Source organism: Agelaius phoeniceus, chromosome 35, assembly GCF_051311805.1.
Source record: "Agelaius phoeniceus isolate bAgePho1 chromosome 35, bAgePho1.hap1, whole genome shotgun sequence".
Classification (NCBI taxonomy): Eukaryota; Metazoa; Chordata; class Aves; order Passeriformes; family Icteridae; genus Agelaius; species Agelaius phoeniceus.
In genome coordinates, this window is record NC_135299.1 from 1,633,883 (window position 1) to 1,647,900 (window position 14,018).

The 14,018-nt window shown below is 60.7% G+C and overlaps 1 protein-coding gene across 5 annotated transcripts in view; it reads left to right on the plus strand.

Annotated features, from left to right (window-relative positions):
- Window positions 1–3,125: 3,125 nt before the first annotated feature.
- Window positions 3,126–14,018, plus strand: part of LRP1 (LDL receptor related protein 1) — a 136,061-nt gene continuing 125,168 nt past the window's right edge. For 4 of the 5 annotated variants that reach the window (XM_077192564.1, XM_077192566.1, XM_077192565.1 and 1 more), the window contains exon 1: window positions 3,126–3,564. In XM_077192564.1, coding sequence (XP_077048679.1) covers window positions 3,492–3,564 — 73 coding nt within the window. In that variant the 5' untranslated portion in view covers window positions 3,126–3,491. The remainder of the gene's footprint in view (window positions 3,565–14,018) is intronic. The other variant, XM_077192567.1, reaches the window with a different exon arrangement.

Sequence of the window (14,018 nt, forward strand, 5' to 3'; positions counted from 1 at the left end):
CCACTGGTGACCCCCATTCCGCCCCCACACACCCACTGCTCGCACCCACGCGTGTCCCCCCGCCCCATCTGTGGCATCCACTCCTGACCCTACTCCTGCTCTGATCAGGTCCCTCTTTGCCGCCCTTCCAAGCCCCCCGCCCACCCCCGTGCGTGCCCCCCGCCCACCCCCGTGGGTGCCGTCGCACCGGGGCAGCCCCGGTTCTGTGGCACCGCTGTTCCCGTGTGCACCGGGCCGTTGGTCCCGGGCTGCACCTTCCTTGCACGGTTTGAACCCCGGTCCCCGTCCTGGGGTCCGAGCCCGTGGCTGGTCCCGGGCTGTGCCCGCCTCTGCTGCGCCCTCCGGTACCGAACCGAACACGGCAGCGGGGGCACTGAAAGGGGTGTTCGTTTCTTGGGGGGATTTGGTGCTTCACGGGGGTACCCGGCCCGCCCCGGGGCGCTCCTTCGGCCGCTCCGACCCCCGCGCCCACCGGAGCGGCGGGGGCAGCACGGGGCACGGCCACCTCGGGGCCGCTAGGGGGCGCTGCCGCACCGCGGTGCCACCGGGGCGAACCGAGAGCGGCGGGGCCGGGGCTGCCGGGGCTGGGGATGCGGTACCCGGACTGGGGATGCGGGACCGGGGCTGGGGATGCGGGACCGGGGCTGGGGATGTGGAACCGGGGGTGAGGATGTGGTACCGGGGCTGGAGATGCCGTACCGGGGCTGGGGATACGGGACCGGGGCTGGGGATGCCGTACCCGGACTGGGGATGTGGTACTGGGGCTGGGGATGTGGTACCGAGGCTGGAGATGCGGAACCAGGACTGAGGATTCGGTACCGGGGCTGGGGATACGGGACCGGGGCTGGGGATGCCGTACCCGGACTGGGGATGTGGTACTGGGGCTGGGGATGTGGTACCGAGGCTGGAGATGCCATACCGGGACTGGGGATGCGGAACCGGGGCTGGGGATGCGGTACCCGGACTGGGGATGCGGTACCAGGACTGGGGATGTGGTACCGGGGCTGGGGATGTGGTACCGGGACTGGGGATGCGGTACCCGGACTGGGGATGTGGTACCGGGGGTAGGGATGCCGTACCCGGACTGGGGATGCCGTACCGGTACTGGGGATGCCGTACCGGGACTGGGGATGTGGTACCGGGACTGGGGATGTGGTACCGGGACTGGGGATGCGGTACCCGGACTGGGGATGCGGTACCCGGACTGGGGATGTGGTACCGGGGCTGGGGATGCCGTACCGGGACTGGGGATGTGGTACCGGGGGTAGGGATGCGGTACCGGGGCTGGGGATGCGGGACCGGGACTGGAGCAGGGCTGCGGGGTCCCCGCGTTCCACCCGGCTCCTCCCGCCGTGGCGCCAGTGGACTCTCGGTGCTGCCATTCCGAGCATCAAACGCGCCCGGGGGCCCCGTGAGCGCGGCTTGTCCACGGCGTACCGGGACATCCCGGGAGAGAGGAAACTCGTTCGGGACTGGCAAGGGGCTTCCCGGCCTCCCCACGCCCCCGTAAAGGACGGTCTCGAGTGGGGAGGGGGCTGTGGAGCGCTGGCCGGGACCCACGCGTGGGAGGAAGCAGAATCGCACCCGCTCCCCGAGTCCTGTGGGAAGTTTGGGGGCTCTGGGGGAATGGGGAGTACAGAACCGGCCCCCAGAACCCCTCCAGCCCACCGGGTTACACCGCGATTTTTGCCACCCCGGCACTTCTGCAGGGGCGGCGTCCCGGGGGAACATCTGGACCTTCTCCCGAACATCTGGCGCCGCAGCAGCCTGAATCACTCTCTCCCCCCCTGCAGCTGCCTGAGCGGGGTGGGGCGGAGCAGGCGTGTGACATAATTAAAAAAACATATGACATCACGCGGAGGGGTCGCATGGTGCCTGATGACGGCGCCGGCACCGCTGCCCATCTCCCTCCTCGGCCCCCGGCCCTGGCAGGCAGCGGAGTGGCCACTGGATGACGTCACGGCTCTGGCTCTGACGTCACGGTTCTCAGTCAAAGCCGGAGTTGGGTGAGTGACGGCGGGACCCCCATGATGGGAATCCACTGTTCTGGACCCTTGATCCTGAACCCTGCTCCTGTAGCCCCCGCAGGGACGGCTGGGGGGACAGCGAGGGTCCTGGGGGGTGACAGCTCTGGGGGTGATGAGGAACCCCCTGCCTTGGGGGGACAGTGAGGGTCCCACTGCCCTTGAACATAGCGAGGGTCCTGTGCCCTGGGGGGACAGTGAGGGTCCCAAAGCCCTTGGGGATGCTGATGGTGTTGCTGTCCTGGGAGAATGGCGAGGCTCCTGATGCCTTTGGGGATGGTGAAGGGACCGGGACAGCGAAGGTTCTGCAGCCCTGAGAGGGTCCGGTTGCCCCTGAGGATGATGAGGTTCTGCTGTCCCGTGTTTCTGACCCGCAGCCGGTACCGGGTGCCGGTAGAGGGGATCTGGGCCGCCCCAGCACCTGGGGGCCACCACAGCAGGCCCGGGCCGGGCTCTGGAGCGGCATCGCGGGCCGGTACCGCGTGTGAGCACGGGACGCGCAGCGCTGTCCCTGTCCCTGTCCCTGTCCCTGTCCCTGTCCGTGTCCCCGTCCCTGTCCCTGTACCACACCGGTCCCGGCCCCGATGCCCTGCTCGTACCATACCGACACCGGCAGCGGCAGCGGCACCGGACCGCTCCCGGACAACACTGACACCGACACTCCCACCGGATCTCTGCCCGTACCATTCTAACACCGATACCGACACCGGCACCGGACCTCTGCCTGTACATTATTGACACGGACACTGGACCCCGGCCTGGACCATACCGAGACCGAGACCGGTACCGACACCGGACCCCTGTCTGGACCATGCCGAGACCGATACCGGTACCGACACCGGACAGCTCCCGGACCATACCCAGACCGATACCGGTACCGACACCGGACCCCTGGCCGGACCATACCCAGACCGATACCGGTACCAACACCGGATCCCTGACCGGACCATACCGATACCAATACCGGTACCGACATCGGACCCTCTCCCTACCCACACCCACCGGGGGGCGCAGCCCCGGCCCCGCACGCGCATGCGCGTAGGACCCCCCCCCCCCCCAACGCCACGCGCGTGTCGTCCCCCCCCCCCCCCTCCCCGTTCCCGTCCGCGGCGGCGGCGGCTCGAGCCCGGTGACGTCAGGCGGGCGGCGGCGCGCTCTCCATCTCCCCCCCCTCCCCAAAATCACCGTCCGTCCCTCCCTCCGCCGCGGCGGCGGCGCGCGCAGACCCCGCGCCCCCCCCCCATCCCCATCCCCCGCCGCCGCCCCCCGGCCCCCGCCGCCGCCGCCGCCGCCCAGCCCGGAGGGTCCGCCCGCCCCCCGGCCCGGCCCGGCCCGGCCGCCGGCCCGCCCCCGCCCGCCCCCCGCGGATGTCGGTGCGCGGGCCCGGGACGCGCCGCCCCACGGGCAGCACGGCGTGAGGAGCCGCCGCCGCCGCCGCCGCCGCCGCCGAGCCGCCGAGCCGCCGGCATGGGGCCGCTGCTGGCCCTCGCCGGGAGCCTCCTGGCCCTGCTGGCCGCGCCCGCCGCCCGCGCCCTCGAAGGTGAGTGGGGGGCGGCGGGGCCGGACCCCCGCGGGGCGATACCGGCGGGGAGGGGGAGGCGCCGCAGCCGCTGTCGGGGGCGCGGGGCTCGGTCGGGCCGGGGAGGGGGCGGGGGGCGCCGCCGTGACAAAGCAGAGCGGGCGCAGCCCGGCCCCACCGCACCGTGGGGACACCGGAGGGACCGGGGGGTAACGGGGAGCTGCGGGCCGGGCTGGGGAGGCGCGTCCTCCCCGCACCCCTCCGCAGCGCACGGTGCGCCCCCCGCTCCGTTCCCCCTGCAGCCGCGGGGGCCGCTCGCTGGCGCTCCCCGTTTTCTCCTCTTTGCCCGTTCCCGTGGCTCCCACCCGCCCTCCATCCCATTTTCCTCTGGAATCCAAAGTTTTCCCCGCAGCCAAGCGGGAAAGTTGGAGCTCAGCACCGCTGCGGGAGCCGGGACTGGGGGGTCCCGGTGTCCCGGGGGGTGACCGGGTCCGGGGTCCCGGCGGTCCCAGGGGTGCCCGTGACAGCCCGGCCTCGCCCCACGCTCCCCCTCTTGCATAACCGGGGCTGCTTCTCCCGGAGCCGCGACGCCCGGCTGCGGAGTTTGGCTGTGACCGGGCCTGGTGGCACCGGGAATGTATTTATCCAGCCAACCGGGGCTGTCCGTTCCCCCCATCCGCGTGTCCGTTTGTCCAGCCTCCCCCCCCCATCCGTCCATCCAGCTCCTTGCCAAACCGCTCGTTCCCAAGCCGTGCACGTCGCGTTCCCGGCCCTTATTGATCTATTCAGTAAATACTTGAGCTCGTCAGCTCCATGGCCGGGCTGGGAATGTGCGAGGGGCCGCTCTTGGCAGCGCCCGTGCTCCGCGCTGGCAGCGGCTCCAGCCGGGAACCGGCGGCCGTGGCGAAGTTCTCGCAACGCTCGGACGTTCCGGGGCTGTTTTTCCCTTCAAAAGCAGCGAAATGGGGGAGTTTTGGCTTTCCTGTGACGGATTCCCCTCCGTCCTCACGGGAATGGCCTGGTGAAATGAGAGGCCGGAATGATGGATGAACGAGAGGGGGTTGGTTTTTTGGTTTAGGGGGAGGTTTTTCTGTCCCGTTTCTTTGCCCTCCTCGGAGCAGAGAGGGAGAAGGGATTTGGTGTCGTGGCAGTGGCAGCATCTGACCCGCCGTGTCCGAGGGATGGAGGAGAAGGAGGAGGAGGAGGAGGTTTGGGCAAACGCCAGATCCCTGCCCCAGATTCATGTCTGGGGCTGCGGGAGGCCGGAGCCTGTGGTTTCCATCCTCCAGCCCCTCCTCACCCTCTCGGGGGTGTGTGGACACTTGATCTGTGTCCCTTGGAGGGAGGTGACAGCAGCGGGGGCAGCTCAGGGCACCCTTCAACCCCCCCCCGGTGGCACCTGCGGGGCTGCTTGAGCCGGGCGAGCTGGGCAGTGCAGGTGGCCAAGAGCTGAGCCCTCTGGGGTCACCTCCCTGGGGACACGAGGTGTCGGTGGCACTCGGAGGTGGCTCGGAGCAGCCGGCGGATCCAGAAGTTGGTGGGGGCGGAAGGGAGGCAGCGCTCATTGCATAAGCTGCGTTGCCTTTGGAAACCGGGCTGCGGGAAGATGATGAGCTGGAAGGGAAGTTCTTCCATCCTCTTCTCCACACGCCAGGAGCTGGAGCGGGGCAGAGGACACTCCTTCCTCCCTGGTGCACGTCCCCCTCCTCAGGGGCTCCTTTTTAGGGGATTGTGATGGGGTCCAGGTGCTGTCCCACCGCCTCGCGGTGATGGGAGCTGTGTGAGGCTGTGGGTGGGGAGGATGTGGAGGCACCACAAGCACGTGGTCGGGTCGGTTAAGGGGCAGAATGTGCCACCAAGGTGCCACCTGAGCTGGTGCCTCAACCCTCGTGGTCCTGGCTTCCCACAGTGAGGCTCTGGGAGAGGCCAGGAGGTCATTGAGAGCAGGGTGCAGGTCCCCATCCTTGTCTGGAGAATTAATTCCTCACACTCACAGCCTCTGTTTTGCAGCTCTGGAAGCTCTTTGCTTTTTCCTGGAGGAGAGAGGAGGACGAAGTCCAGCCGTGGGGCGGGAGGAAGCTCTTCCATGGGGAACAAAGGGCACTGGTGTGCAGCTCCTGCCTGCCCAGTCCTCTGCCACTTGCTGGGGTGGTGTGGGGCACTCCAGAGCCTCAGGAGCGGAGTGAGGGCAGGCAGGGATCCCCCTGTTCCTGTTTTGGAAATACCTGTGGTTGAGGCTTGCTGGGATGTTTTGGTGCCGCGCTTCCCTCTTGCCACCTTGGTGGTCTGGCACGTCCCCTTGTGCGTCCCTGCGTGCCCAGGTGTGTTCCCAGGTGTCCCTACCTGTGTTCCAGGGTGTTTTCCCGTGTGTTTTTCCATGTGTGTGTGTGTGTGTGTGCACACGTGTGGGTGTGCACATGCTGCTTCCCTCAGCGTGCAGGGACACGCCCGGAGCTGCTCTGGGTTCACTGGAGGTGAAGAGTGAAGGTTTGAGGTGCTGGGAGGAGAAGGAGCTGCTGGAGGGGCAGTACCTGAGGGGTTCCTCTGTGCAGTGTCCAGAGGAGTGGCCATCATTCCCGTGTGGAGCATTGTAGCATCCCATTTTTATTTTTTTAGGACAATTGGGCTTCCAGCAGCCCTGTGGAGCTCTGTCCTGGCATGAGGAGTTCCTGGTGCTGCTGTGGTGTCCAGTGAGAGTTCCCAAGTGCTCCCTGGCACTGATGGGGCAGCTCTGGAGCATCCCTGGCAGCGGTGCCAGCTTTGGGCTGAAGCCCAGGTGTTGCTGTGGGAGTGTCCATCATTCCTGTGTGGAGCATTGTAGCATCCCATTTTATTTTTAGAGCATCCCAGCAGGATTTTTGTGCTTCCAGCAGCCCTGTGAGGCTCTACCCTCATGTGAAAAGTGTCCAGTGAGAGATCTGACCACTCACCTCTGGCTCCAAGTGCTCCCTGTCCCTGATGGGGCAGCTCTGGAGCATCCCAGGCAGCGGTGCCAGCTTTGGGGTGAAACCCAGGAATTTCTGAAGCTCCTGAGGCTCAGTGGTTGCTGTGGGAGTGTCCATCATTCCTGTGTGGAGCATTGTAGCATCCCATTTTATTTTTTTAGAGCATCTCAGCAGGACAATTGGGCTTCCAGCAGGACAATCTGGCTTCCAGCAGCCCTGTGGAGCTCTGTCCTGGCATGAGAAGTGCCTGGTGCTGCTGTGGTGTCCAGTGAGAGTCCCCAAGTGCTCCCTGTCCCTGATGGGGCAGCTCTGGAGCATCCCTGGCAGCGGTGCCGGCTTTGGGTTGAAACCCAGGAATTTCTGAAGCTCCTGAGGCTCAGTGGGCGCTGTGGGGGTGGGAGCAGCTGTGGCAGCCCCCTCTCCTTCGGTGTCTCAGCCCCACCACTCGCTCCTCGTGTTCTCTCCCTGCTGGTTCCATGTGCTCCGGGGGAGCCTGAGAACCGGCAAGGAGCGGGGGCTGCTCCAGCTGGTGATGCTTTTCCTCCAGTGTTAAAAACTGGGTAAAAACTGTGTTTAAACCAGTGCTAAAAACTGGGTAAAAACTGTGTTTTAACCAGTGCTAAAAACTGGCTATAAACTGTGTTTTAACCAGTGTTAAAAACCGGGTAAAAACTGTGTTTTAACCAGTGTTAAAAACTGGGTAAAAACTGTGTTTTAACCAGTGCTAAAAACTGGGTAAAAACTGTGTTTTAACCAGCGCTAAAAACTGGTTATAAACTATTTTAACCAGTGCTAAAAACTGGGTAAAAACTGTGTTTTAACCAGTGCTAAAAACTGGTTATAAATTGTGTTTTAACCAGTGTTAAAAACTGGGTAAAAACTGTTTTTTATAAACTGTGTTTTAACCAGTGTTAAAAACTGGGTAAAAACTGTTTTTTATAAACTGTGTTTTAACCAGTGTTAAAAACTGGATAAAAACTGTGTTTAAAACAGTGTTAAGAACTGGTTTGGGGTAATGGGGAGCAAAAACCATCCAGGTTCTCCCTGTGCCTTCAAGGCCCTGGTTTCTGGAGGAGCTGGCTCTGGCTCCAGATGTTGTCCTGTGGTTTCTCTTTGCCCCCAGCCCATGCTTGACCTGTGGTCAAGCTTTTCCTCCAGTATTAAAAACTGGGTGAAAACTGTGTTTTAACCAGTGTTAAAAACTGAGTAAAAACTGTGTTTTAACCAGTGTTAAAAACTGGGTGAAAACTGTGTTTTAACCAGTGTTAAAAACTGGTTTGGGATGATGGGGAGAAAAAGCCATCCAGGTCCTCCCTGTGCCTTCAAGGCCCTGGTTTCTGGAGCATCCTCCTCAGATGTTGTTCTGTGGTTCCTCTTTGCCCCCAGCCCATGCTTGAACTGTGGTTGCCCAGTGGGGCTGTCCAGGCTCTGCTCTGCTGCATTCCCCTCTCCTCTCCTCACAGGAACAGCAGGACTGGAGTGGAAAATCAGAGCCAAATGAAGGGAAAAGCTGTGTAAACCAGCTGCTGGGTGGGGTCCTGAAAACAGCCCTGGAGTCAGCTGAGGGGACGGGGGTGGTGGCACGAGAAGCTGTGAGCAGAGAGGCTTGGCTCCCAAAATCCGTCCTCCCACTGCCTGGGGTCAGGGGGTTTGGGTAAAGACCACGGCTCCTTCCCCCTCCAGGAGGGACCTGGCTGCCCCTCAAGGCTGTGACAACATCCAGGTCACCTCCCAGTGCTCATTGAAGAGGGGATGGGGATGGAGGGTGGGCAGGGTGAGGGTCAGGAGCCCTTTGGGGAGGAACTGGGAGCACTGGTGGCATCTGTAGAGTGGCAGGGTGAGGATATTGGGCACTGGGGTCTGTGCCAGCCCTCTCCTGCCTCGTGGCTGCCCAGTGTGTCCCATGAGGCTCATCCTGGTCCAGCAGCACTGGTGAGGAGGGATCTGCTCTGCCTGTCAGGTGGATCCTGCTGCTGAGGATTTACCCTCATCTCAGGAGCACTGGGATGCTCCACAAGGAGTGGGACAGCTCGTGGGGATGGTGTCCAGAGCAGGGTTTGGCTGCCCAGTGTGTCCCATGAGGCTCATCCTGGTCCAGCAGCCCTGGTGAGGAGGGATCTGCTCTGCCTGTCAGGTGGATCCTGCTGCTGAGGCTTTGCCACCATCTCAGGAGCTCCACAAGGAGTGGGACAGCTCATGGGGATGGTGTCCAGAGCAGGGTTTGGCTGCTCTGGGAGCTGTGCCCGTGTCTGTGACCCCCCCAGAACACCCCAGGGATTTTGGCTGTGCCTTTGGGGAGCTGTCCCAAGCCCGTGGGTGGTTCTGCAAGCGTCCTTTGACCAGCAAGGGTTTGCATGGGAGGTGCTTCCCCGAAATCACAGCCAGGGCCGGGCCCTGGGGGCCTCGGAGTGCCCGGGAGAGGGGAGGACACACAGGACACACAGGATGTGCCACATCCTGCTGACTCAGCAGGGCCATCAGCCCGCGGCTTTGTCATGGGGCAGGAGGTTCCTCTTCCAGGCCTGGGGATGATTTCAGTTCCCAGATCCTCTCCAAGCATTTTCCTGGAGCAGATCAATCCTTTCTTGTGCCCTCCCCAGACCTCCCAGCCTTGAACCTCTCTCTGTGAGAGCTGCCTGCCAAGCCCAGAGTCCTCCACTGGGATGAATCCAGTGGTGCCAGGGTTGGGAAGGGGCTCCTTGGAGTGGGTGCTGACCCCAGGAGTGGCAGCTGGCTTGGCCTGAGAGCAGTGGATGCATCAACCTCTCTCCTCCCCACAGTCCCCCTGCCTTTGCTACTGAAATCATCCCCAGGCCTCTTCCAGGCCTGGGGATGGTTTCAGTTCCCAGATCCACTCCAAGCATTTTCCTGGTGCAGATCAATCCTTTCCTGTGCCCTCCCAGACCCCCTAACCCTGATGGGGTCTGAACCTCTCTCTGTGAGAGCTGCCTTAAAGCCCAGAGTCCTCTCCCAGCTCACCCATGGGGCTCCACTGGGATGAATCCAGGGTTGGGAAGGGACTCCTTGGAGCGGGTGCTGACCCCAGGAGTGGCACCGAGAGCAGCAGATGCATCAGCCTGTGTCCTTCCCACAGTCCTGCCCTTGCCAGGCAGACAGGACCCTCCTTGTGCTGAATTTTATCTCCATCACCTCCCAGAGAACGTGTCCAGCTGTGTTCCCTCTCTAGGAACTCGGGCTTGGTGGCCCATGGTGCCTCTCAGAGTGCCCGGGGCCGTTTCTCATCCATCACTGCCATCCTCAGGCTCTCCCATCTCCCAGCTTGTTCTCCAGGGGATGCTTTCCCCCCTCTCCTTGGGGTTTTGCAATCCACCTCGAGCTATTTACAGCCCAGGTTTTGCTGCTGACTGAACTTTCCAGCCCTTTTCCTGGCCTGCCCGACCTGCCGGCTGCGGCCGCACCGAATATTTTCAGCATTTTCTAACTCGGCTCAAACTCCTTGTTTTCTTTGCTGTGCAACTTTTTTTTTTTTTTTTTTTTTTTTTTTTTTTTTTTTTTTTTTTTTGGAGAAAAACACAGGCTGGGCCTTGAGGGTTGGTCTAGGATGTTATTCCATCGTGAGAGGTTGAGCTCCCCAAACGCGGCCTGGCCATTTTTAGGGCTAAATTTAGACTCCAGTGTCCTTCCTGAGGCAGGGAAGGGAGCAGGCTGGTGAGCTGCAGTCATGCAGATGCTGTGCAGGATCACAGACAGTCCCAGCACCTCTCCTGGGGTTGGCAGCAGAATTCTTGGATAATGACCTTGCTGGCAGCTCCCAGCTTCTCCAGTGGGACTGTGCTTGCAGTGCCACCGAGGGGAGGGATGGGAAGAGCATCCCGGGCTCCAGGGAGTGTCAGGAAGGTGAGAGCAGCTCTGTGATGTCCAAAAAAATGTGTGGATTGGGGCAGCAGTGGGGATTGTGGATGTCTGGGAGGGAGGCTAATTGAGTTGGAAGTTGCATCTTTAATTGAGTGGACTAATTAGGCTTTTGCCAGATGGTGTTTCTCCAAGTGAGACCACGCTGAGGATGGGCAGGTGTTGGGGGTCACATCCTGGGGGGCATGCAGGTATTGGGGGGGGGGTCTCATTCTGAGGATGGGCAGGCAAGGTTTGGGGGGCACATCCTGGAGAGCAGGCAAAGATGGGGGGCACATCCTGGGGATAGGCAAATATGGGGCGGGGGGGTCTCACTCTGAAGATGGGCAGGTATTGGGGTGTCTCATTCTGAGAATGGGCAGGTGTTGGGGGTCCTGAGGATGGGCAGGTGTTGGGGGTCTCATCCTGAGGATGGGCAGATGTTGGGGTCTCACTCTGAAGATGGGCAGGTGTTGGGGTCACATCCTGAGGATGGGCAGATGTTGGGGTCACATCCTGAGGATGGGCAGGTGTTGGGGTCTCATCCTAAGGATGGGCAGGTGTTGAGGTCTCATCCTAGGAACAGGCAGGTATTGGGGGGTCACATCCTGAGGATGGGCAGGTGTTGGGGTCACATCCTGAGGATGGGCAGGTGTTGGGGGTCTCATCCTGAGGATGGGCAGATGTTGGGGTCTCATCCTAGGGACAGGCAGGTATTGGGGGTCTCATCCTGAGGATGGGCAGGTGTTGGGGGTCTCATCCTGAGGATGGGCAGGTGTTGGGGTCACATCCTGAGGATGGGCAGGTGTTGGGGTCTCATCCTGAGGATGGGCAGGGGTTGGGGGGTCACATCCTGGGGACAGGCAGGTATTGGGGGGTCACATCCTGAGGATGGGCAGGTGTTGGGGTCTCATCCTAGGGACAGGCAGGTGTTGGGGGGGTCTCATCCTGAGGATGGGCAGGTGTTGGGGGTCTCATCCTGAGGATGGGCAGGTGTTGGGGGTCTCATCCTGAGGATGGGCAGGTGTTGGGGGGTCACATCCTGAGGATGGGCAGGTATTGGGGTCTCATCCTGAGGATGGGCAGGTGTTGGGGGTCACATCCTGAGGATGGGCAGGTGTTGGGGTCTCATCCTGGCTGTGCCAGAGGTGGACAGGTGGGGGTTTCTGCTGAACTGGGGGGGCTGCAGGGCCAGGAGGTGGAGAGGAATCCCTGCTCTTGCACTCAGGGCTCTGCCATCCATCCCTTGCTGACTGAATCGAGGAGGATTCCAGCTGGGGGAGGCTCTGGGAGCCGTCCTGCTGCTGCCCCCATGCCCCAGCACATCCCTGGGGGTGTTTGCCAGGCAAAACCTGAAATGAGCTGAGAGCTTTGAATGGCATCAATCTCACCCATTTACCTGCAGCTCTTTCTTTGTGGGCTGCTGCTCCAGGGTCACAGCTGGCCAGCAGCATGGCCACAGCTCGTGCAGGACTATCTGCACCCCCTGGCCCTGCAAAGGACCCCATTGTCCCTTCTGGTGTCCCCTCCCTCTGCTCCCCTGTGCCCTGCGTGCTGGTGACTTTGTCAGAACTGGAATGACGTGGCCTAAAAGGTGGCACAGGGACACAAATCTTCATCCCTGGGGAGCAGCAGGATGCCCCTGTGCCCACCCTGCCTCTGCCAGTGTGTGCCCACCCACTCCAGCCTCCTGCTTTGCCAGCATGTGCTGCCCAGGAATCCCCAAAGCTTTGCCCTCACTGGGGCCACGCATTTTTCCTGTGCCCTGCTGCCGATGTCACCACCCCTGGGCTGGCCCTGGCTCTGTCCCTGCCAGGAGAGCATCTCCAGATGATTTATGCCACTTGAGGGGGGCACAGAAACCCCAAACCACGACCCAGCTGATCCTCTCTAATATCATCCTAATCATTAAGAAGCTATGAACCAGCATTTGCCTTTTAACCACTGCCTTTTAACCATAAAGCATTTCCCTTTTAAGCTAAAGAAAGAGGGATTCCCCCCTCATTAATGGTATGCCTCAACTAAACCCATCCCCTGATTTTTTATCAAGCTCACTTCACGACTTTAATTATCCAACCCAAACTTCTGTCATTGGTATCAATAAATGGGAATGGTCCCATCCTCTCCAGCCACCGGGAGCTGCTCCCAGCGCAGGGAAAAAGCTGTGAAATGTTTCTGTGGTGCCTTTTTATTGTTTGCAAAAAGAAGCACTGTCCCTGGCTGTGTCCCTGCCAGGAGAGCAGCTCCAGGTGATTTATGCCACTTGAGAGGGGCACAGAAACCCCAAACCACGACCCAGCTGATCCTCTCTAATATCATCCTAATCATTAAGAAGCTATGAACCAGCATTTGCCTTTTAAGCTAAAGAAAGAGCAGAGTGAGGATGTGGGGTATGCCTCAGCTAAACCCCAACCCCTGATTTTTTATCATGCTCACTTCACGACTTTAATAATCCAACCCAAACTTCTGTCATTGGTATCAATAAATGCGAATGGTCCCATCCTCTCCAGCCACCTGGAGCTGCTCCCAGCGCAGGGAAAAAGCTGTGAAACGTTTCTGTGGTGCTTTTGTATTGTTTGGAAAAGGATGCACTGTCCCTGCCAGGAGAGCAGCTCCAGGTGATTTATGCCACTTGAGGGGGGCACAGAAACCCCAAACCATGATCCAGCTGATCCTCTCTAATATCATCCTAATCATTAGGAACCTATGAACCAGCATTTGCCTTTTAAGCTAAAGAAAGAGGGATTCCCCCCCTCATTGATGGTAAGCCTCAACTAAACCCCATCCCCTGATTTTTTATCATGCTCACTTCATGACTTATCCAACCCAAACTTCTGTCATTCGTATCAATAAACGGGAATGGTCCCATCCTCTCCAGCCACTACCGGGAGCTGCTCCCAGCGCGGGAAAAAAGCTGTGAAACGTTTCTGTGGTGCTTTTTATTGTTTGGAAAAGGAAGCACTGTCCCTGCCAGGAGAGCATCTCCAGATGATTTATGCCACTTGAGGGGGGCACAGAAACCCCAAACCACGACCCAGCTGATCCTCTCTAATATCATCCTAATCATTAAGAAGCTATGAACCAGCATTTGCCTTTTAAACTAAAGAAAGAGCAGAGCGAGGATGTGGGGTAAGCCTCAACTAAACCCCATCCCCTGATTTTTTATCATGCTCACTTCACGACTTTAATAATCCAACCCAAACTTCTGTCATTCGTATCAATAAATGGGAATGGTCCCATCCTCTCCAGCCACCCGGAGCTGCTCCCAGCGCGGGGAAAAAGCTGTGAAACGTTTCCTCCCGGCGCGTATCGCGGTGCTTTTTGTATTGTTTGCAGAAGGAAGCACTTGGCTTTAATACTTCCCGCTCCAGCCGCCTTCCCAGCGGCCGGGGCGGATGCTCCGGGGCACCGGGCGTGGAGCAGGGGCGGTGCCGCCTCCGCCCCGCTCCAGCCCCGCATCCTTGGGTCGGTGCCCACGCCCGAGGCTCCGCTTCCTGCCGCAGCCCCCGGCCCTTCCAGATGGGTTCGCTCAGCCTCTCCTCTGCCGGCCTGCAGCGTGTTTTCCCCCGGGAAAAGTGAATTTGGAGCCTGGTTTAGTCACCAGTGCTGTGCTCTCCTCCCCATCCCATCCCTACACCCTTTCAGCTGTATAAAATCCTCAATTTTCTTTCCCTGTAA